At 36.4% G+C, this 25911-nt stretch overlaps 1 protein-coding gene across 2 annotated transcripts; it reads right to left on the bottom strand.

Annotated features, from left to right (window-relative positions):
- LOC121370328 (PRKC apoptosis WT1 regulator protein-like) lies at nt 1–24913 on the bottom strand. Of its 2 annotated transcripts, XM_041495477.1 has the most exons (7): nt 24365–24913; nt 16406–16516; nt 13892–13971; nt 12012–12555; nt 9648–9752; nt 8250–8276; nt 4969–5075 (listed from the first exon to the last, which is right to left on the bottom strand). In XM_041495477.1, the coding sequence occupies exons 1-6, from the start codon at nt 24701–24703 to the stop codon at nt 8268–8270; spliced, it is 1188 nt and encodes a 395-aa protein (XP_041351411.1). In that variant the 5' UTR covers nt 24704–24913; the 3' UTR covers nt 4969–5075; nt 8250–8267. The 2 variants fall into 2 exon arrangements, with proteins under 2 accessions (XP_041351410.1, XP_041351411.1); XM_041495476.1 differs by lacking the exon at nt 8250–8276 and having other exon boundaries at nt 1–5075.
- Nucleotides 24914–25911: the final 998 nt, after the last annotated feature.

Genomic DNA, 25911 nt, shown 5'->3' with positions numbered 1-25911 from the left:
TGCTTTGATGTCACACATTTGGTAATTTTGACACATGGTTTCAGAGGAAACACACTACCTTTTGCCATCAGCAGCAAGGGATCTTTTATATGCACTTCCCATATCATGGCCAGTTGTGGGACACTGTTTGGGACAGGAACCAATAATTAAAGTTATCAAACTTGAAGAAACCAATATGTGTCAGTACTGGATGGGGGGGGGGGGGGGGGGGAGAGTAAATCTGTGCTGAATTGGAAAATTTATATATAATCACAATCCAAGCTAGTCCATCCAATCCTCTTACAAAAATGTTTTTTTGTAAATAATTTCAGTTTAGTTTGATGTAAGAAAAAAAGCTAAAGTATTTTGGAAACAACAAAAAAAACACCCCAAAACCCCCCAACTATTTCTGTGTGTAATTTAGAAAACAATCGGCTCAGAAATAAATAACTTGTAGTGAATTCCATAGTATGAAAAAAGGGGTTTCTTGTAAGGACTATAAATTATCATTCACATGAAAGTTTGAATACTGGCTTAATTATATCGAGTTTCAGTGCATTTTAGTTTTATATTATATCCAGATATTAAAGAGATTATAAAGAATATGCAATCCCTACAAAGTAACATACAAACAACAGATCCACCGTGTAAATACAGTGAAATTAAATAAGTGAATGCAAATGCTACTACAGTAACCTGACACCAAACAATGTGTGAACATAAAGTGTAAGCATCATTTATATTTTTTAAAATGCATATGAGAAAAAGAACAAATACAATGCACAACTTTGACAGCAGTATATGGGTAGGAATAAAGATCATTTCAAATACATTACTGTATAATCCCACATCTAAAAACTGAATCACAATTTCATGAGTGTACTGTATGACCCCAGATCTATAAACTGAATCACAATTTCACACAGTGTACTGTATGACCCCAATCTATAAACTGAATTGCAATTTCATGAGTGTACTGTATGACCCCAGATCTATAAACCGAATCGCAATTTCATGAGTGTACTGTATGACCCCAGATCTATAAATTGAATCACAATTTCATGACAGTGTACTGTACGACCCCATATCTATAAACTGAATCACAATTTAATGACATATTATACTGTATGACCCCAGATCTATAAAATGAATCACAATTTCATGATATAGTGTACTGTATGACCCCAAATGTAAAAACCGAATCACAATTTCATGACAAAGTGTACTGTATGACCCCAGATCTATATACTGAATCACAATTTCATGACAGTGTACTGTATGACCCCATATCTATAAACTGAATCACAATTTAATGACATTGTGTAACACTTGAATACACTATTGGCAATTAACATAATCTGAAATAAGACTAACTTACTGATTTCAGACCAAAAATTAAAAAACTTTTTCAAAAAGTAATCCAATAATGCCAAATTTTCCCCAAAATATTGATTAAATTTTGTTCTCGTTAAATACAGAGTTGATCTTATTTCACAAGGGTTAACATACACTCAACAAAATTAGAGTATTGGGGCATGTTCTTAAATTTAACAAGTTAAACAGCAATTTAAAGTGAACAAACTAAGTATTGCTATGAACCAATGTGAAATGAACACTAGCCAAAGGTGCATTTTAGTCGTGTTCATAAATGCACACACACAAAAATTATGTGCAAATATATTGGGTCAAATTTTACTGAAACAATTTTAAGTCATCTGTGCTAAAAAAATTACTATAATAATATTACCTTTTGTTCAGTATCACGTCTCAATTTCAAGTTTCAGAGATGAATTCACAATTTTAAAACATTAAAAGTAGCAACTAATCCATTTTCAATTGACTAAAAATATCACTATCAACATTTTAAAAACAAAATGTTCCATTACCCTTACTTTTGTTGAGTATAAACAACCCTATACCCATCATTAGTATCATAAATACATTCACACCCCAAGGCCATGAACAACAAATATCTCTTCATCCCATTTCTAACAATAAAATAAACCCATCCCCATCCCATACTGATCAACAGTATGAACACATCCCCATCCCACATAAATAAATCTCCCCTACTCCACAAATAACATAAAAGACATTCTCACAAAACCTCATTTATGACAAATATATCACTACCCCATGATCATTAATAACAAAAAAACCACACAAAAAACAATCCCACAATGCATTCCACCCCTACATTAAAGTGACTGAGCCTAGTCTTTTAAACAATGATTTTTTTTTCCTATTAAGAGCCATTCTTGATAATGATAATCTAAATTTGAAGTTACGCGTATTTACATTTTAATGTTTAGAATATCCATTTGTGTAGATCCGAAGTATTTGTGGCCATCCTAGCGATTATAATACCACGACATACATTTTTCATAATTCTAAAAACACTTAGTCAAGCTTTAGTCTATTTTAGACAGTATTTACTCGTTTAAACATCACAGACTAAATAGCTTGACATGTGGGGTATGTTCAAGACTACTGTCCTAAACATGTTCCGCACGTTCTGTCTCGTGAAAACAGAATGGATTTGCATATAATGGCACATCAATCTTTTCGCAGGTGGAAACTAGGGTCTGTGGCTTTGATGGCATAAATGCATTTAGAACATTTCTCAACATATTGGCTACATGCAAGTATCATTTAAGTAAATGCAAATCTGTCTTGATTTTCACTATATATATTTTTCTTCTTATCACTGTTAGTTCATAATAAAAACATTAAACATATTATTACAAACTGCCTCTTTGCCGTGTGCAAACAAAAATACAATGTCATGGAAACTGCAATCATTTTAGTAAATCTTTTGAATTTAGTTTATGCTCAAATTCTCAAAGTATATTTCAGTTCAAAATGCTCAGTGTGCACTTTGTGCTCTAAACCATAATCTACGACAGTTGAGTTTACAGAATTGCAAAACATGTAAATATACTAATACATTTATGTTCTACCCTCGGTAACTAAGAAAAATAGTTATCATTTTTATTAATGCAATACAAAACCTGTACATTTGGCATAGAAACAGTCATGATCTGTTGTTATTAAACAAACATTTTTCTTCTTTTTACATAAATACAATTTTATATGTACGTAAATAACTAAACTGGAACTGGAATGCTTTATTTTAAGAATTAAAAACAAATTCACACCCTGCATAAACTATAAAACTCCATAAATAAAACGTTATAATTTGATATGTTGGATTGATTTCAAAGATACAGTTGAGGCAACATGATAAATATAGATCAAAGATGAGACAAAATACATATACAAGTGTATGACCTATGCAAGACATAAAATGCTAAACTGTCGAGCCTGATCTTGTTTTGTTTAACGACACCACTGGAACACATTGATCAATTAGCTGGAACAAGAAATAGCCCAATGAGCCCAAAAAACAGGGATCAATCCCAAACCGACTGCGCATCAAGCGAGCACTTTACCACTGGGCTACATCCCGCCCCGTAGCCTGATTTCAGAAATTTAAAACTAAGATAAAATAAGATGCATGTAAATGATTTGTTGTTTGCGGAAACCAATTTCATGTGATTATAAGGAATGCATGACTAATCATTTGCTGTTTTATGAGGACATATTTATGGCTGTCCAATTCAGCATACTATGAACCACAAAACAGTATGCAAAATAACTGAAGGCACATAATTATATTTATAGTAGTAACGGTTAGTTCCAAATACAGTACGGCAAAAAGTGAATGGTTTCTAAACTGGAATAGGTAATAATGTTAAGACAAACATGTTTTTTTTTAATAAAATAGAAAACTTAATAATAATTAAAGAGGTTATTTACAAAAAAAACTAATTTAGTGCATTTTTTTCTGCTAATTTGTGCTACTTTGATCATAAAATGTAAGAAAAGTAATGAATCAAAATATTTTTATATATCATGTGCATGATGTTTAAAAGGCAATTTGTTGGGAGTTTTGGTTCATAATATGGAAATGAAAACAATTATAGTATTTTGGTGTATGAAGCTAATGTAGTTCCTATCACATGTACATTAATTTCATAGCATGGATTTTCAAACTCAGGTCTAGCTCTGCCACTCGCCAAAGTCGCCATTTGAGAATTTTATTATAATTTGACGTAAAAATCCAAATAATAATTGTTATTTTGTTGGAAAATAACTGGGTTTTGCATTTTTCAAAAAGATAATTTGACCAAATGTTTTGCTAGCCCTGAAACTGAAGTTTGTTTACATTTTGCCATAATATTTTCCTATATGTCACTGTACATAAACATGTGGGATGAATGTTTTAAGCAAAATGATTTTAAAAATCGAAAATGTTCCATTGCTATTCGGCAGATGTGTTTTTTTGTGTTAAATATGTGCTAACTGGTGAATAGAAGTTTACACTGGCTTTCAACAGGCACAAAAATAACCCAAACTAAATTGAAGTGGTAGACTATGTCAAGGCATATGGATACAAAGTGATACAATAGGTGCGATGGTGAATGTCCACACCATCACACAAAATTAAATGAATACCATGTCAAGAACTGGCATCAGAAACATTAGTACATCACAGCAACAACAGATGGTTGGACAGCAGTGTAGCATACAGTCCTCTTCTCTTTGGAAGTACTCTTAATAACTGGGCGACAACAGAACATTACAGCGTGGTGGAGGTGACAGAATGTCACAGCGTGGCGGAGGTGACAGAATGTCACAGCGTGGCTTAGTTGACAGAATGTCACAGCATGATGGTGGTGGTGACGAGAGAATGTCACAGTATGACTAAGGTGACAAAACGTCAGTGTGACGGAGATGACAGAATGTCACAGTTTTGAGGATGTGACAGAATATCATAGACATAATATTAGTGTCACAGAGCTGACATGACGTCACAGATTTGATCGAGGTGACACAATGCCACAACATAATGGAGGTGACATAATATCAGTGTGATGGTGATGACATAATGTCACAGCACGACAGAGGTGACATAATGTCAGTGTGACGGTGGTGACCAATTAAACATTTGTGCTGAGTTGTGACAGAGATCGGATTAGTGCACTCTTCTCCTCCTCCAGTTGTATGTTTTGATCCTCAATGTCATCCATCTCCTGAAATGAGTGCACAAAACGGTTAATGAATGAATGAATGAATGAATGAATGTTTAACGACACCCCAGCACACAACAATCACTTATAAAAACAAGCTAGTTACAACACAGAAGGCTGGATACCATGCATGTCATTTAATGTAGTAAGCACAGTGACATGGCTTGGTGATCTACAGAGAATACTATATGAGTTAGATACCACTTATCTTAAAGGGACTGTCCTGAGTTTGCAGCCATTGTAAGACGTTTGTGATAACAGAGCCTTGTTGGCGACTACCTTTCCATACTAAATACATTTTCTTGTTTAGAATACCTGTGTCTGTATATCGAATATGTTTGCGGTCGTATACTAATGTTTGTAGCACCCAGTTTTTACGTTAATTTATGATATATATTTTTTCATATGTACGGAATTATTGGGAGGTAAAATCCGGTTTGGGCTACTACAAGCATTAGGACAACAACAAACACCTTGTAAATACTGACACTGATATTTTAAATAAGAAAATGTATTTAATTTGTATGTTACGTCATCGAAAAGGCTCTATTGGTCAGAAACATTTTACAATGGTTGTAAACTAGAGGACTGTCCCTTCAAATAGAAGTATTCAAAAATGTCTCACACAAAACCACATTGTACATTTTGGACAAGAACATGGACATTTTAAGAATCCTATGATGCAAACACCTCAGGTGAAACTTCTACTATCTGAGTTACTATGGGATTTGATTTGGTAGTATACACCCTATTACAAGCTAGGAAAAACACTAGGTATGTATGATTCATGCTTGGGGTGTGAAAGGTGTTTGATTTAAATCCTGGCCAAGTTTAATCAAATGTTTGTGAGCTTGTTTAACCCTTTCCATATGATATTGGCCATAGATGGCTGATTTACACCAGACAATATTGGACACAAACAGCCCATGCATTCAGCATATGATTTAAACAGCTAACTTTTAAACCAGATTTATACACTTTTGCATGGAAAAGAAAGAAGTGTTTTATTTCAAGACGCACTCAACACATTTTATTTACGGTTATATGGCGTCAGACATATGGTTAAGGACCACACAGATTTTTTTAGAGGAAACCCGCTGTCGCCACATACGCTACTCTTTCTTTTGCATGGAATTATATCCATTTACAAATATCTATATAGTTTGTTTTCTTTAACGACACCACTAGAGTACATTGATTTATTTATCACTGGCTATTGGACGTCAAACATTTGGTAATTTTGACATATAGTCTTTGAGATGAAACCTGCTACTTTTTTTATATTGATTAGTATCAAGGGATCTTTTATATGCACCATTCCACAAACAGGATAGCACATACCACAGCATTTGATATACCAGTCGTGGTGCACTGGCTGGAGCAATAAATACCGCAATGGGCCCACCAACGGCAATCACTACACCAGTCAGATTTGTAGTTGGAAAAGAATAGACCCCCCCCCCCCCCCCAACCCCCCACATTTAACTGATTTTGTGTTAGGATCGATGTATTCTGGTAAGGTCTCACTACACAGATCACTTCCGGGTGAGAGTTCATTCATTCCAGGTGAGAGTTCATTGACGACGGTCCACTATAGTAACTAATTGTGACACAAGGATCGATCTCTTATTATCAAGATTAGTTTAGTATATGCAGTGAAAAGTATTGTTTCCTTTCCAAATGATTTGTAAAGATGACAAGTAAACCAAAATGTAAACTTTATATTAAAAATAATGATACATGAACTGGTAACATGCTTAAAATGTTAAAATAAACTCAATCTGGGCAAGCTCATACCAAAAATAACTCAATCTTGAAAGGGTTAAAAGATTGTACATAACAGACACCGAGATTCAATAACTAAAACCATCTATTATGTCAATAAATAGAGAATAACTAGTTAATGATGTCAGATATCTGCTTTATCCTGTGAAGGTAAGAATGGGAATTTCCGTGAGGCTCTGCCCAGCAGAATTTCTCATTCGGCCTGAACAGAATAAAGCAGTTATCTGATATCATTAACTAGTTATTATCTTTATCCTGCAGACAATAAAAATTAAGGGAAAAAGCTATTATTTCTGTTATTCAGCCATATTGTACAATGACCTAGAGGTCAAATGAGTGATTTTGTAATGTAGCTATGCCAATTAGCAAATTACAGTGCCAGCAATATCTCCTACAAAAGCCTTCAATGGATGATAAAAATAATATGACACTAACACAGAATTACCACAAATTACTGGCTCTTAATTAATTTTATTGAACTGTAACCACAATTCCTTCAAATATCTAATAAAAAGCATACAAATGACCAACAACTTACTAATCCTCAATGATGTAAAATTACTAATATACAGAAATTTATTAAATATACATTGGGCTCTGTCCAACATGCACAATATTATGTGCAATCCCAAACTGTGTAAACTAACATGAAAAACAGAAAGGAATGTTTTATTTAATGATGCACTCAACACATTTTGTTTAGTTATACTGCATATGATATATGGTCAAGGACCACACAGATAATGAGAAGAATCAGGTGTTCACCGTATCACTGGGCTACATCCGGCCTCAAACATGTATGATCACAGAGTCCTAGCCAGTAAAATAGTTTGGGTAAAATCTGTTTGATCCAGCACTCTTTTTACTTTTTATCATTCGGTTTAAACAAAATCCACTGTATACACACACCACTGCTGAAATATGCATTTTATCTGGATATCAAGCAATAAAATTTGTTTTTGGTAATTTTATTAAATATGTAAAAATATGCAAATATCAAGTGCAACATTAAAAAAAGCTAACACTATAATTTAAGAACTATCGAGGGAGGATAAACACAGAATTAAAAAAATTATTAGTGTTGAAATTAAAGTTTAAAAAAAAGACTAAGTCATAAAAAAAAATCCAAATAACTTATTTTTGATAATGCCACACACACTGACAGTGAAATAAATGAAAACCACATGACAACATGACAAACAGTAATATAACTTACACTTTACTACAAGTTTGTAAAGTAATCAAGTATTAAATAAATTAAAACCATTCCACTGTTCTATAAACCATTTTCTAGTAAATAGGGGTAAGAGAACATGCCAAAAATGGTAAAGGAAAATTGATCAACTACAAGAAGAACAAATGACAACATAAAATGCAAACACAAACTTTTACCATGATCACCCATCCTTATTAATAGTGCTGCAAGTGCAAGAAAAATACAGCAGTCATTAATTGTTTAAAAAAAACATTTTTCCAAACTAGGGCCATACTCAAGATTCAAACAAATTAGAGGGGGAGGCCAGCAGAAATAATATTAGGGCATCTATAACTGTATCAAAAATGCAATTATTACTCATCAAGGTATTTAATGTCAGTTTATTCTCTGCCCATATGGAATACACTAAAGCTGTATCCTAACTGAATGCGAGTGATTATTTTACAAATCATTGATTTCAATTGCCACATCCTAACCGGACGCATGGGACGCGACAGATTTATTTGTTGCACCATACGCGTGTGGTTAGGATGCAGCAATTGAAATCAATGATTTCTAAAATAATTGCTCACGTCCGGTTAGGATACAGCTTTAGTGAACTTGTAACAAAAATTTCATACCAGGGCAGCATTTGTGGGCAATGGAAAAACTGAAACTGAAATTGGTCCATCTGTGCATCCATCCATCATACATTTATTCCTATATTTATATCTACCCAAGGAGCAATTTTTTCCAAAATATTGCTTTGCTGTAACAACAATGTTGAAACAACCGTGAAAATTGTTATTGATGCATCGTATCTCTACAGTGAATAGTTTACAAAACATGCATTGATAACAGTTCCTTTTTGACATTTTAAGATTATTTTGATTCACGATTTAAAATTAAAAGTCAAATCCATTTTTTTTAACCCCCCCCCCCTTCCTTATGCTCATTGTATCAAATAAGATCCATTTGTTATCTTTCTTATGTTTCCATTCCCTAAGTGTGTTACTAGTAAGATGTTATATAGAGAATAACTAGTTTATGATGTAGTGTATCAGCTTTATCCTGTGAAAATTACCCAATGTTTGACATCCAGTAGCCGATGATTACTAAATCAATGTACTCTAGTGGTGTCGTTAAACTCTCTTAGCCTGTGAAGGTAAAAATGGGAAATTCTGTGAGCCTTACAGAGGGGATTTTTTCATTCAGCCTGAACAGGATAAAGCCGACATCCTATATTTCTATTCTATGTAGCTAGTTATTATTTTTATTCTGTACTTCATACAAATCTAAAGAGAAAAGCTATTATTTCTGTTATTTCAGTTACACTGTATGATGACCTACAAGTCAAATGAATGATTTTGTAATGTAACGCTATTATTTCTGTTATTTCAGTTACACTGTATGATGACCTACAAGTCAAATGAATGATTTTGTAAAGTAACTATGCACGTGATGTCACATTTAAGTGATAACAAAAGTCATAATATGCTAGTATGAATATTTATAACTTTGCTTTAATTGGTCATCATAATCAGCCAATAGAAGCAATGGCTGAAAGGTAAAAATGTTTTAATTCCTCTAGCTACCTTGTTTAGTAACGAGACCTCTCTCTCCAGTTCAGCAATCCGTCGATCCTTTTCTTCAAGCATTTGCTTTAATCGTTTATTTTCTTCCTTCTCCTTCTCCAGTTGCTAATTAGAAAACAAAATCACACCAAAATTAGCATTTACTTTTAAAATTGTAGGCAACATATCAAAAGCCAATCTAAAAAGTGTATCTCACAGTAATAAAACTTCAATCTAAATTCAATGTCTTTTAAAAGCTATTCAGATCCAATAAGATTATACAATGATAATTGTTAGAATTTCTTAAAATGCCATAACATGTAACAAATATTAACAGAGCTATTAGTTTCAAGATATTAGAAGACGTACTAATAAACATTACGGTACATTTAAATGTCCCATGTCCTGTTTTCAGATATCATGAGCTGTACGACTTTAGGTCTATCCATTTAGGTTTGTAAATACTAGCACATTTAATGCCTCAGTACTATATATTTCAGAGCTCACCCTGTCCATTGCCAAATTAGCTAATTGCTAAAAAAATTTTTAAACCAACATAATTCCTCTACGTTAACTTTTCCATCTAGGAGCCAGATGGGCGTCTACTTCTATTTTTATATAGATTGTATGAAATGTTTTAGTCCCCAAATGAAAAAAATGGTCACATTTGCAACAAAATCGGTCGCAGTGTAAAGGGCATATCTCAAAATGTGCTAAAATAAAATTTATTCCAGTGTGAGCTGTGATATTTGCCATTTCTTTATTAGCTAACAAGTGTGTGTGTCAATGTGTCTGGGTGTGTGTATGATGGCATTAATTTTAGACTTTATCTATATATACTCTTCAAAAGAAGAAACGCAAAACCACATTGTCGTAACATTTGGAGAATTGATTTAATTATTGAATGGTGAGTCCGATAATTACCAAATGTTGCAGGATTGTTCACAATTCACTCTAGTCCATTGTGAGTAAGTGATAGGACACACCACCAAGGTCAAGGTCATCCGGAGTCAATACCGGGTGTGGCCTCCGCGTGTGTTGACAACTGCCTGGCACCGCCTGCCCATTGAAGCAACCAGAGTACGGATGACGTCCCGGGGGATGGTGGCCCACTCGGCCTGCAAGGCTGCTGCCAGCTCGGGCAGGGTCTGGGGCTGTGGTTGTCGCTGTCGGAGGCGTCGGTCCAACTCGTCCCATAGATGCTCAATTGGGTTCAAATCCGGCCAAGGAAGGACATTAATGTTGTTGTTCTGTAGGAAAGCCGTTGTGAGACGTGCTGTGTGAGGCCTGGCGTTGTCATGTTGGAACACTGCGTTGGCGTTGGCCATAACTGGAACGATGTGTGGCCGGAGGATCTGGTCAATGTAGCCCTGTGCATTCAGGTTGCCCTGCACGTGGACCAGGTCAGTTCTGCCAGTGTGTGAGATGGCTGCCCACACCATGACACTACCCCCGCCGAATCTGTCCACTTCCTGCACGCAGTTTGCCGCATAACGTTCACCACGACGCCTATACACGCGACATCTTCCATCATGACGTCGGAGCAGAAATCGGGACTCGTCACTGAACCACACCTGTCTCCATCGCAGTTGAGGCCATTGTCGATGAATCTGGCACCACTGCAGTCGGAGTCGCCGGTGTTGTGGTGTTAAAATGACACCTCGAACTGGACGTCTGGCACGAATTCCTACCTCACGTAGGCGGTTCCGTACGGTCTGGTCGGATATCCTGCGCAAACCTGGTATTGCTGCGGCTGTGGAGGTGGCAGTAGTCAATCGTTCCCGAAGGTGGCGTACCCGATGTAGCGGTCCTGCCCGGGGGTAGTGACCCGTGGTCGACCGGATCTAGGGAGGTCACGTGTTGATCCATGTTGCTGGTAACGGTCCCACAGTCTGGAGATGGTGCTTGGGGACACATGGAATGCCCTGGCAACGGCCGTTCTGGATTCGCCTGCGTCTAGTCGGCCGATGGCATTGTTTCTCTGCGGTTCACTGAGACGTGGCATGTCCTGGATTGTCAACTGTCGGCCAGATACAGAGGCCAGGCAAGCGAACACCCTGCACTTTTATACTGTCGGTGTTCATGTTGCACGTGCAGACAACGCACGTGCAGTGGTGACATGGTTTGCATGTGGCTGCGTTTTTGCGAATATTCACATTTTGGAACTTTATTGTACAGTAGCTGCGTTTTATCGAATGTAACCGTGGGAATGTGTTTGGGACATGCAATGACCTTATATTCACAAAGCATGAACTGGTAGGAAACATAAAATCGGAGTTATAACCCAGTTGTACCCTTTTGCGTTTCTTTTTTTGAAGAGTATATACAAGTCTATTATAATTTAAGTCTGAGATCTAAAACCCATAACTACAATCACCACAATACCTTCTCCACATTAGACGTGTATTCATTCTGCTGTGTGACAACCGGCTTCGCTCCGGGGTATGCCGATATCCGCGTCTGAACGTGGGACTGAACCGGCGAACTTGAGTCCTCTCTTCCCCGGAACCGATTCGAATAACTGCTATACGTGTTCTCAGTACTCTTATTACTGTCTCTGAACTTGCCCACCCCAGCCCTGTCAGCATCCTTGGTGACGTTCTCGGAGTCACGTGACCTGTCGACGTATCGTGACAACACCGATGTTGATGTCGCCGGGGAACAGTAGGTGGAGGACGACGTGGAGTTTGTCTTGTTCGACTCGGGGTCGCTCAGGGTCGGCACGGTGGAGTGGCTGAAAGACGCAGCGGCAGTTTCGGGGGAGTAGCGAGTGAATTTGGAGATGGCGGCGGGCCGGCTGAGGTGGGACAGAGAGATCTGTGTGTCGGACGACTCGGACCGACCAATCAGTGTCAGGTTGGTCTCCGAGTGACTCACAGTGCTGTCGTAGTCCTGGTTGTCTTCAAGGTCAGCCTCCAAGTCAGACGGGCTGAAAGTAAAGGTACATCTTAACATTATATTTATTTATTTATTTATTTATATAAATGAAAGAAATTTTCTAAGAAGAAGAAAACAACTATAAAATGTTTTTTACTATTTAATCAGTGAATTCAATAAGGGCCCATCAGATCTCCACTAAGAACCATTTAGTTCAGTGTTGCACTGCAACTGGTTATGAAATGTTAGAGATCACTACACAAGTCTAATATGTTAAACAGTAGATGCTAATCAATTTTCTAATTTATTAACACTGTCACTAATCAAAATTATAAAAACAAAAATGTTCCCTGTCCATAGTACTAAAAAAAGATTTAAAAAAAATGTCTCCAAGTTTAACCACAATTTGTAAGGTAAATGTGCAGGGGGGGATGTTGTTTGAGGATCGAACCCCTACCCCCAACCCCACCCTGCTTAATATATTTTCCAGAGGAGCACAATTCAACCCCCACTATAAATTTCGCTCGCCACGGTCTAGACCCCTACTGCTACAATTCCTGTACAAATGCACCTTTCTAAATGCTATACAGTGAAACCTGTCTATACCAGACCCTGAACAAACCGAAATCATGTCAAAACCAGCCAAGTGTCATGGTCCTGAATTTTCTAAATTAAAAAAATTGACGTTTTTAACACCAAATCCTCTTTTAAAACGGATAAATATTAGGTCCCCAATGCAATCTGGTTTAGACAGGTTTCCCTGTGTAATATTAACCACATTTACAAAGTGGAGTGGATCATTCTTGCACACAATGATAAAGTTAACAATATCTATTTATTACCCGTATGAGCAGTGAGATGTGGGTGAATATATTTTGTATCTTTCCCTAGGGAAGCTATCTTTCCCCACTGATGTCATGACATTAGTTTGGTGACGGCATCAGTTTCCTCGACTGTCGTCTTTCATTTATGAGATTTTACAAAACATTTAACTCCACCAGTGTTCAGTTTTTGTTGAAATCGTTTAAGTAATTTGTTCTTGTTAGCAATTAAACATGCTCTAAACTAATTTCTTTGTAGTTCATTCACTTCCCACTAGAAACATCAGTTCATTACGAATGTGACCTTGCTTGCTTACATTTGATTTGTGTACCTAAAGATAGCTTTTGACGCCATTGCTTTTCATTCGTGACGTCATCAGTTTCCTCAGATTTTCACGTCTTGTATATTATATAGTTTGTGTCATGTAAGAAGTTTAAAGTTTAAGTTTCTAAACTATTTACACTATGGGTAATAAATACAATAACTCACTCGATACTCAGAATTACGGATTATCTGTAAGTTATTGTCTATATCTTGTTTCAACGAGCCTGCATTACACTACTAACCTCTTGTTTCTGCGAGCCGTGTAGCCACTGTGACTGTGATGTGTGTGATGCTGGTAAGATGAATGGTGATGACTGTGAGGCTATATATATATATAAAAACAAAAAACATTTTATTCATAACATAGCAATATTAAAAACATTTTATTCATAACACAGTAATATTAAAAACATTTTATTCATAACATAGCAATATTTAAACAAATAACAAATTACCAGGGTTTAAGCTGTCATTTACTGAATATACAGACATACTTCGTGATTGGCTTTGTTCTTGTCTGTGAGTTTGTTAAACGCAGTGTACAGACCAATCTAATTAAAATTAGCTCCACTATTACATGTGGATCTAACACCAGCCAGTTGTAGCTCATGTCCACCAATCAAAACCTTACTTGTAGAATCATGCCAGTGATTTAAAAATAATTTGAAAACATTCCGAATTATCCTGAGGGTATATGATATGTTTCATGTGAATTACAAATGCCTTATTTAGACCAGTAGAACTAATTTTAATCCGATTGCTAACAACACTGCGTAGTCTCCAATGTCCAGGTTACATTTCGTCTGCAAATAATAATTTAAATATTGACCAATCACACTTCGCCTTTTATAACGTTATTTGGGAGCATACAAATTCTAAAATATCGGGCGAGTCTATTTTAGTGGCCGCAGTACAGCGAATCATACCAATACATACGGGATGGGTTATCAGTCTTCAGCTTTACATTAAAAATTATTTATTTATTTATAAAAAAAACCCCAACTAAATCAGTCTTCAGTTTTACATTACAAATTATTTATTTTATAAAATAAAACATGTTTTAAGGCATTTGTAATTCACACGAAACATGTTGTATACCCTCAGGATAATCCAGAATGTTTTCAAATTATTTTTAAATCACTGGCATGATTCTGCAAGTAAGGTTTTGATTGGTGGACATGAGCTACAACTGGCTGGTGTTAGATCCACATGTAATAGTGGAGCTAATTTTAATTAGATTGTGTACAGACGTACCTCGTGATTAGCCTTGTTCTTGTCTGTGAGTTCGTTAAACGCAGTGTACAGACGTACCTCTTGATGGGCTTTGTTCTTGTCTGTGAGTCTGTTAAACGCAGTGTACAGACATACCTCGTGATTAGCCTTGTTCTTGTCTGTGAGTTTGTTAAACGCAGTGTACAGACGTACCTCGTGACTGGCTTTGTTCTTGTCTGTGAGTTCGTTAAACGCAGTGTACAGACATACCTCGTGATTAGCCTTGTTCTTGTCTGTGAGTTTGTTAAACACAGTGTACAGACATACCTCGTGATTAGCCTTGTTCTTGTCTGTGAGTTTGTTAAACACAGTGTACAGATATACCTCGTGACTGGCTTTGTTCTTGTCTGTGAGTTTGTTACATACAGACATACCTCGTGATTAGCCTTGTTCTTGTTCAAGTTTGTTAAACACAGTGTACAGACATACCTCGTGATTAGCCTTGTTCTTGTCTGTGAGTTTGGTAAACGCAGTGTACAGACGTACCTCTTGATTGGCTTTGTTCTTGTCTGTGAGTTTGTTAAACGCAGTGTACAGACATACCTCGTGATTAGCTTTGTTCTTGTTCAAGTTTGTTAAACGCAGTGTACAGACGTATCTCGTGATTAGCTTTGTTCTTATTCAAGTTTGTTAAATGCAGTGTACAGACGTACCTCGTGATTAGCTTTGTTCTTATTCAAGTTTGTTAAATGCAGTGTACAGACGTACCTCTTGATTGGCTTTGTTCTTGTCTGTGAGTTTGTTAAACGCAGTGTACAGACATACCTCGTGATTAGCTTTGTTCTTATTCAAGTTTGTTAAATGCAGTGTACAGACATACCTCGTGATTAGCCTTGTTCTTGTCTGTGAGTTTGGTAAACGCAGTGTACAGACATACCTCGTGATTAGCTTTGTTCTTGTTCAAGTTTGTTAAATGCAGTGTACAGACATACCTCGTGATTAGCCTTGTTCTTGTTCAAGTTTGTTAAATGCAGTGTACAGACATACCTCGTGATTAGCTTTGTTCTTATTCAAGTTTGTTAAATGCAGTGTACAGACATACCTCGTGATTAGCTTTGTTCTTGTTCAAGTTTGTTAAATGCAGTGTACAGACGTACCTCGTGATTAGCTTTGTTCTTATTCAAGTTTGTTAAACGCAGTGTACAGACGTACCTCTTGATTGGCTTTGTTCTTGTCTGTGAGTTTGTTAAACGCAGTGTACAGACGTACCTCGTGATTAGCTTTGTTCTTATTCAAGTTTGTTAAATGCAGTGTACAGACGTACCTCGTGATTAGCTTTGTTCTTGTTCAAGTTTGTTAAATGCAGTGTACAGACGTACCTCGTGATTAGCTTTGTTCTTGTTCAAGTTTGTTAAATGCAGTGTACAGACGTACCTCGTGATTAGCTTTGTTCTTGTTCAAGTTTGTTAAATGCAGTGTACAGACGTACCTCGTGATTAGCTTTATTCTTGTTCAAGTTTGTTAAATGCAGTGTACAGACATACCTCGTGATTGGCCTTGTTCTTCTCTGTGAGTTCGTTAAACACGGTGTTCTTCTTTGTCTCCATCAACACCTTGTCTTCTTCATCATCATCATCTAGACTGTCTCCGGTACTCTGAATCACACAAAAAATACAACACTTCAAAACTACTGGCCCCAGTTTCCAAAGTAAGTGTAGGTACCTTTTTTGTTTTGCATAATTTTCAACTATGTAAGCAGGGCTTCTAGATTTTTCTTCAAATCCACTACCCTTAGGATCAGTGATTGTAAAAATGTACTATCCACAATTAAAAATTCACTAGCCCTACTTTACTTGAAGTTAATTCAATTTTACTAAATAATAGTAATAATCAGATGTCACCTAAAGAGGGAGAAAGTGCTTAAAAACACTAACATTGGGGTTTGAGGTGGGGTCAGGATATTCATATTTACAAAACAGACTTAACTGCAACATTTAACCAAAAAACATTCACTAGCCATTGGGCATGGCAATGGTGGTTAAAATTTACTAGCCCAACATCGAATATCACTAGCCATGGGAGTGGGGCTACCATACTCTAGAAGCCCTGGTAAGTACAACAAATATAAGGATGATGAGAAACATTTTAGATTTGCAAAAATTGACAATTTAAGCTAAATGGTTTTTAGTAATTAAGGCTCTAAATCTAGTGTTTTCCCTAGCTTGTTTTAGCATGGTGCGGCACCATGCCTCAATAGTCTAGTGCCATCTTGCCTTAATCAGTGCCATGCTGCCTTGAGATTAAAGAAGCCTTTTTCAGTCATTAATTCTAAAATTGCCTTTATAAAACACCAAAAAAGGTATTATTAATTAATAAAATATGCCTTTTATATCTTTTGCTATTCATTTATTAAAGGAAACACATAAATTACATTAATGTTTATTTCAATTAATTTTTGTCTGTTTTTAATGAAATACAAGTGCCCCGAAAATGGTGAAAATGCCCCAAAAGTGTTTGGTCTACCATTCTTGGGAAATCACTAAAATCCATTTCGTGAAATGGGATTGGACAGTAAGGTTTGCATTTCAAATTTTTATCTTGAAGCAAAAGCTATAAACTGAGAAGCAGTTTTAGAACAGAGGTATTGATATAAATTCTATAGTTGTATAATACTTCCAAGAAAGAAAGCAAAGGCTACTCATAAATGAACATAATCATCAGAAAGTATAGTATGTTACTATGTATTTTGAACTGCAAAATTGTGCCTCTTGCACCAATTTTGAGCCTTGGTCATGTGTGCAAGTTAACGATAAAAACCTGTAATAGCCCATTTCAGTTCAACTTATTTTCGTGCTTATATCCAGCACGCTGTCCTGGGACACATCTCAGCTATCTGGGCTGTCTGTCCAGGACAGTGGGCTAGTTGTTAATGTGAGAGTGGTCTTAGACCTACCCACTGAGTCATAAAAACTCGCTCTAGGTGGGAGCCGGTACCTGGCTGCGAAACCTGTACCTACCAGCTTTATGTCCGACGACTTCACCACGACACCACCGAGGTTACTCTAGTTACTGTTTTTAAAAAGTGAAAACCCACAATAATGAAATATCACAACTACAGAAATGTCCAGAAGGTGAGTTACACCACCAAACAAGATGTATACGTTCTTATTTATATGTAACAGTCATAGCTAAAGAATTTATTTTAAAAGTTAATAAAACATTGAGTTTTATACCTAAATAAAATAATTCAAATAGTTATTATAAATACAAGTTCTAACCATAACTAAATATACAATGTCATGCAGTTCACAATATCCATGAATTAATTTCTTTTGTCCTTGTCATATGACAATAGTTTTTTCTAGAACGTCATTTTCTGTATTTTATGGAAAGACAACATTCAGGTTTTTTGTAATGTCACCCAAATCTAGTAAATTGTAAAGTTTGTAATTATAAGCTTTTTTTCTGTCTACATACCTATCTAACAAGACAATTTCATACCAACACATATAGGTAACATACAAATATTTAGTTTAATACTCTGTATACTTCACAAGGATCGCTCATGTACTATAAACACAATTTTAGGAAAATAATATTCAACTCGCCTTTATAAATGTTATTACTCATGGTTTTGACAGAAAATTGTAATATTAAAGGAAGTAAATTAAAATTTAAGCTATAACATTTTAAACTTCATTTTACTTCCTAATGTATAATGTTTCATACATACACAGGGTTTTATCACCTATGTTTCTAGACACTGATAATGAGCACCATTCCCCACTATTCTTGAGAGGCCATGTCGTTTTTTATTCCCAATTTTGGAGTAAAAAATTTCCAGTGTGAATGTAAACCTCATTCACTTGACAAAGCTTCCCTTCCCAATAATGTTTTGTAATGCACAGTAAAAAGAATGAATGAATGAATGTTTAACGACACCCCAGCACGAAAAAAATACATCGGCTATTGGGTAATGTAAAGGCAAAACATTAAATGATGAACCACATCAAGATAAAAATTCAACAATTAAATAAAAACAAAATGCAAAGAACTGTGTAAAAATATAAATATCACAGATAGGTAATATTAAAAATTAGAATAAACATCAGTATCACGAAAAAATTGTAAAATATGTTTCATCGAAGTAATGCACAGTAGATACATTTATTTGAATATGTTTTTGAAATGAAACTGAAAATTGCCAATGTTTGGTAAAATAACGCTAAAATTCCCAATGTCAAAGCCATGGGTGTCAAGTCAAATTTTAGAAATAAAACCGATATATGTATGTACAACATTATTTAGATGTAAAATTCCTTTTGGACTGCTACAAACAATAGAATTGCCAGAAACACATTGGAAATTTATAGTAAATTGCAGTCACTGATATTCTAATAACAAAATGTGTTTAATATTTAATTCTAGTCAAGAACATTTTGGCAGAAAACTAGGGACAGTCTCTTTAATATAAACTGGTAAACAACACAATTATTTTTATTACACATGTGAACATACCATATCAATATCATGTAACAGGGTTTCTGCCAGAGGGTAAAACAGGTATGGCGCCATACCCAAATGTTTTTTGCAGATTTGTTTTAAAAAGTTAACCTTTTGACAAAATTAATTACTCTTATTATTACTGTATGATTTTGTTAACCCAGTGCTCGCCAAATTCGTCAATTGCGAAGTTTTAAAACAATTGGCAAATTTTATTTCAATTTAGCCAAATAATTTTATGTAATAATTGATATTTTGCTAGAAAATAACAGTGCTTCAACAATTTTGTAACATGAAGACATAATTTGGTGGAATTTTCTGATCACCCAGAGCTACACCTGTATTTAACCCATTTTCTTTCTGGGCGAGGCCCACCATACCCGCTACTGACTAGTTGCATTCAATTCCATAGGACCGGCCTTGGTGGCGTCGTGGTTAGGCCATCGATCTACAGGCTGGTGGGTACTGAGTTTGGATCACAGTCAAGGCATGGGATTTTTAATCCAGATACCGACTCCAAATCCTGCGCGAGTGCTCCGCAAGGCTCAATGGGTAGGTGTAATCCACTTGCACCGACCAGTAATCCATAACTGGTTCAACAAAGGCCATGGTTTGTGCTATCCTGCCTGTGGGAAGCGCAAATAAAAGATCCCTTGCTGCTAATCGGAAAGAGTAGCCCATGTAGTGGCGACAGTGGGTTTCCTCTCAAAATCTGTGTGGTCCTTAACCATATGTCTGATGCCATATAACCGTAAATAAAATGTGTTGAGTGCGTCGTTAAATAAAACATTTCTTTCATTCAATTCCATAGTGCCATACCCTTTTTGGCACAAACACTGTGTAACCTGAAACTGGTATGTAAAAATGTGCATATTCATACCTGTGTTTTAATGCACGCAATCTACAACTCACACAAACATCAACACACACTCACATTTAATATATTATAAAGATAAAAAATGTAACGTTAAATATAGATTGTTTATGAACATATCTGCTACTTTTAGAACTTCAAAAAGAATAATTTTTCACCTAACACTTAAAACATTCCTGGCTACTCATAAAAGTAAATACCTGTCATTAAAAAAAAAAATCTATTCAGCAAGAAAAAAACGTTAGCACTCACATAACTACACTGAATGCACTAAACACTGACACGCCTCAGTGAATCCACTGACTGTACAAGTGCTGGTGACAAACATGCAGGCTTTATTTAAGAATGCACCGACAGTACACTTGATTTGTACATACATTTTAATAGGGTTATACTTACAGTAACTTAATGTCATAATATATAACAGTTCAAACCTTATTGTTTAAAAGGAGCTATCAATCTCACTCCCCATCACACTCCCCTGAGATTAGTTCAACTTTAAGGAGAATAATTTTTAGCTCTTCTTTTAGCATGTTAATTTATATGGCAGGGTTTCTGTTTGAAGGTAAAATGAATATGGCACCATACCCACTGTTTGGCAGATTTTATTTTTTTAAGTTGATCTTTTGACAAAATTAATGACTTATCATTACTGTATGATTTTCTTAACCCTAACCCTAACCCATTTCCCCCCCCCATAGCCCCTATCGACTGTAGACTTTATATTCAGCACACACATTGTAAATATTCAATTTAATAGCACCATACCCAAAAATTTATTTCTGACAGAAACGCTGCATTATGGTACATGTATCAACATGATAATTAATATCTTAAATGGCTCCCAATAATATAAGCTATTAACCACTATCCCAGGCTTTTGGATTTCATGTTGACGATTGTTTCCAGTAAGGTGTCAGTAAATCACAGAACCGAAATTTTGTTTCCCATGATTACTATGTCAAGTACAACTAATTAACAAAAAATAATGTAAACAGTTTCCGCTGGGTTCCCATGATCACAAGGCACTGAACCAAAGAAGTGTTTCCCACGAAGTTTGAAATACTCAATTTTTTTGTTTGTTTCCAGTGAGGTTGGATATATAATTTGCCATTTAACTCTGTAATTGTGGCAAATGGTTGACTTCTTTTGTTAATCTGCATGTATATATGTTGGTTAGTAAATATTACAACAGTTGAAAGTTGAATTAATATAACTGCCTACCCCCTCCCCAAAGAGTTGCAGGCAATTTCCAACCCTTGGGGTTTCAAAAGGTGGTTGTTATGTATATATATCTAGAATAGTTAACATTCAGAGGGAAGCCATGGGGCAATGCCCCCACGAATCACACCTCATTTTCCCCCACTGTTATATATTTTCCTGTTGCCCCATAACCTATATTAATGTGCTCCCCCCTAACCCCCCAGAGTCCGACTAATGTTTGAGAAAGTCACTATCCCACAAACAGTTCTGAGAATTGAACATCTGCGTGACCCATTTATCGGTTGCGCAAAAATAAATCCAGGTAACCCATTTCATTTTTACACAACCCGTTACATATCCAAGTAAAAGGTGATCCAAATTTTGTTGGCACTGAGGGCTAGTGGACATGTCAAACTTTGATGCTCACCCCCAATATAAAATCCTGGCAATGCTAGTGCCAACAGCAACAACTACCTTTTTATATATATATATGGTTGCAGAAAATGACATATATACCGGTACATATATGAGAGTATTTGCAGCTAATCACATTAAATCAATAAATAAGACATTCATGAATCTCATTAAATTCTAGACCAAGTGTTGCAATGACAATGATATGACAGAGCAAATGATTAAACACCATAGCTATCTGAACCTAGCTAGTCAATTGGGCCAATTTGGGGTACGAAAAATATCATTTCATCATACATGGACTAACATTTAATTTGCCCGAGTACTCTTCCGTTTGAGAGCTAGACGGATATCTGGACGGTTATGATCGCTCTCTCAGCCAGAGATAACTCTGTAGCGAAAACATGGAATTGCAATCTACCACAGGGTAAGCAAAGATTCCCGATCAATACAACAATAACCCTGTTTGACACTAAATACACTGATCATTTTCGAGTTTGTTGAAACCAAATATTTCACATATTAACCAAGTAATTAATACACACCAGGCCCTTAATCTAGAATTGAAAACGTAGAGTACATTTTGGAACCTATTTTACACTTGGTTCTAATCGTAATATTTTGATACAAAATACTACTTCCAGTAATAAAATTTAAACAAAACTGTTCTATGTTTCATTAAAAACGTGATATTATTAAGAAGTTGTTAATGTGCCATTATGTTAAAATGAAAGTATTAATTACTATTTTCTGGCATTACTGAAATGGCTGGTCACATCAAACGGAGTGATATGTGTCGATGTATAGCCTGGCGCCAAAGTTAAAACATGGCAACACGGTGCCAAGTGAGCTATGACACTAAACAAGTCAGGGTCTTGACGTCTGTTGTGTAATTCCATTTTTGAAATCGGATTCGGTCCAAAATATTACATCGACTTCTCACTACTGCTAATAACACAGCAACTTGAGCAGACTTTCAGTGAAAAAACCCACTCATTTTACCAGCAAGAGTAGGGCCTGCACACACTACAGGAAAAAACCTGACAGCACCCCTTTTGATTAATGTTCTGGTTAAATTCAGTGCCAATAGGTTTCTTTCTGTAGTGCGTGTATTAGTGGTTAATGTCAAATATTTGTTACCAGAGAATTCGAACATGATTAATGTAATGGTATTTAATGTCAAATGTAATTAGTGTTGCTTTAGTGTGGGAATCTTTGCCTGTGGCTGGAAAAAAAAGTAACAGAAAAAAAGTCACAATTTAGTATAGGAAAAAAAATCACAGGGAAAAAAGTTACAATTTTTATATAACAAAAGATACAGGTTTGCAGAGTATTGAATGTGGTTATGCACCTGGCATAAGATTCAGGACTTAAGACTTGGGTCCACATTACATGGCCGATGCTGACTTTCACCTATTTTGTGGCATGATGGATGCTCTCGCCTTTTTGCCATTAGATGAAGTTGAGGAGGGTATGGAACACCTTAAAGCTGTCACGCCACAAGATCCACCTGAAGTCGAGGACTTACTTATGTACTTTGATCGTACATGTATACGTCAGTGGTTCTTTCCGACAGATCCAGCAGCTAGTCTGCTCCTGTCCTGTGGAATGTTCTTGATGCCACTATCCTCGTACGAACAACTTGTGTGAAGGTTGAAACAACATTTGTTCAACCTTGTGGACTACCACCGCCCCTCAACCTGGTGGGTTATTGAATTGTTTCAACATGAGCAGGCGACAGTGAGCACCACCATCCAGCAGGATGTGGTTGGCAACCCACCTCGACGACAGGTTCGACAACGCTATGTGCAGTTGCAAGAGTGCCATCGCAACCTGTGCGTCGATCATCTTGAGGACCGCAAGACTGGCAGAATTTCTCTGTGGCATCGGGTGGAACATCTGCTTAAACCATCAACATTGAAAACAAAGAACATTGACTAAAACTCTCATTGACAAAATGTGTTCGATCTGTCTCATTTTCTAATATATTTTTTTTCCTGTTTTTTTTTTCTATGACTTTTTTTCCTAGATTCTCTTTGCCTACGCGGCTGAGAAAGCAATCATAACCATCAAAATGTCTGTCTAGCTCTTGCATGGCAGAGTACTCAGGTTAACATGTAATGTTTTAGTTGAGTATTATTCAATTGTGGTTATTACAGATCATACTTACTACTTAGCTAAAACTAACTTGGGGGAAGGGGGTAAAAAAAAAAACCTCAGGCCGAGTCAGGGTACATTAATTAAGGTCTTTTTCAGTTGTAAGTGAAAAAAAAATTCAGGCAAGGGGGACAATGCCAACCGCCACCTACATATGGCCCTACAGTTAACACAGAGTAACTGTTAGGTGTAAGTTTAACTGTGTATTAGTATCTTACATAAAACACTTCAGTTATCCCCACCACCACTTATTGAAAATTTTGGATCCGACCCTGACAATGACTGACATCATCATGATCAAGCGAATTCACCGATACAGATTAATATGTTTAAAACAGAATAACATAAATACCTCTGTCGACTGCAAGTGTACTACACCCGTGCTCCTCCTCTTCTCTCTCAACTTTCGTTTATCTTTTGGCAGCTTCCCCTTGTGCATATGATTCGGTCTCGTCCTTTTATCTTTCGCTCGCGCCGCCGTGCGCGTGGGCGAGTCATGGTCCTGGAATCCCGCTGCCGGCCCGTCTCCTCCGTCGCCGTTCTGATCCCTCCCCTCCCCGTCCCCAGCGTCTCTCTCCCCCGCGCGGTGCAGCATCCCCCTCCCCCTGTGTGTCCTTATCCTGTTTCTCTGTCTCGTCATTTCGAAATCTTCCATATCCAAGCTCTCTTGACTCACCGAACTCGACGCCATTTTGATGAGGAAATAACAGACCCCGACAGTTGAAAAAACGAGAGTGAAGATTAGTTAACCGACAACAAGAGTTGAAATGATCGCAGTTGACTAAACATGTCAGTGGCGCGTCAAACCGACAGAGCTGGGCTGATTGTTGATTTGATCCGACTCCACAAGTTGTCGGCAAATTGATAAACAAAGACCGTTACATTCGCCAATGAACCAGCCTCTCTTTCGATATACCTGCCAACTATGATGTCACCCTTTGATGTACAAGTAATGTGAAACAATGTGTAACGTACATTAGCGGAACAGAAATGATGTTGCGTGGGATATTAAACTATTTTAATGAATATAATGAAGTAAAACTTATTTATAGTTTTATATGACTATTTTCGAACAAAATTAATATTCATGAATCATGTATCCCAATTTATTTATATATTTTAATTATTGAAGTCCGCGAGAAAAAAAAAAAAGTTTTTCAAATGAGTATTTAAAAAAAATTATAAATATTTTGACGACACCACCTAGAGCAGATTGATTTATTAATCATCTGCGATTGGATGTCAAACATTTAGTCATTTTGACATATAGTCTTAAGCTAGGATTCCATAGTCACGATCGCGGCGAGCTTACGCGTCAAGCTTACACGACAAGCTTACACGTATGCGTCTTGTAAGATTCCATACATACGAAAATATAAACGTTTTTTTTAGTTATTTCGCGCCATTTGTTGAACATGGCTCCAAATTTATCAAAGTTGCAAACGGAGAGCAATCGTTGATCGTTATTGCCACCCCATACAAATTATTGCAACTGAAAAAGAAAAGAAGAAAACACCGCTGGTGAATCCACAGTTTGTTAAAAAAACAGAGTTCATCAGGGTGCATACCATCACCTGGTTATGGAATTGCAATTAGATGGCGAAAAATTCCACCAATATTTTAGACTGTCCAGGGAGCAGTTTGCCCAGGTTTTGTTTTATGTGGAGGATGATTTGACAAAGCACTGTTTGGCGAGAGAGGTGATATGTCCACGCCAAAGACTGGCAATATGTCTCAGGTAAATTTCTATAATAATTATAAGCATAGAAATGTGATGTGAATACTGTAATTGTTCAGTTACATAATATGGAGTCTGTTTAAATTACGGTATGTTATGCTGTAATTTGCATAAAGGTCTACATGTAATGATAAGTCTTATTTTCAGTTAACATTACAAAC

The sequence above is a fragment of the Gigantopelta aegis genome, chromosome 4, assembly GCF_016097555.1.
Source record: "Gigantopelta aegis isolate Gae_Host chromosome 4, Gae_host_genome, whole genome shotgun sequence".
Classification (NCBI taxonomy): Eukaryota; Metazoa; Mollusca; class Gastropoda; order Neomphalida; family Peltospiridae; genus Gigantopelta; species Gigantopelta aegis.
This window is presented reverse-complemented; position numbering and strand designations above follow the sequence as displayed.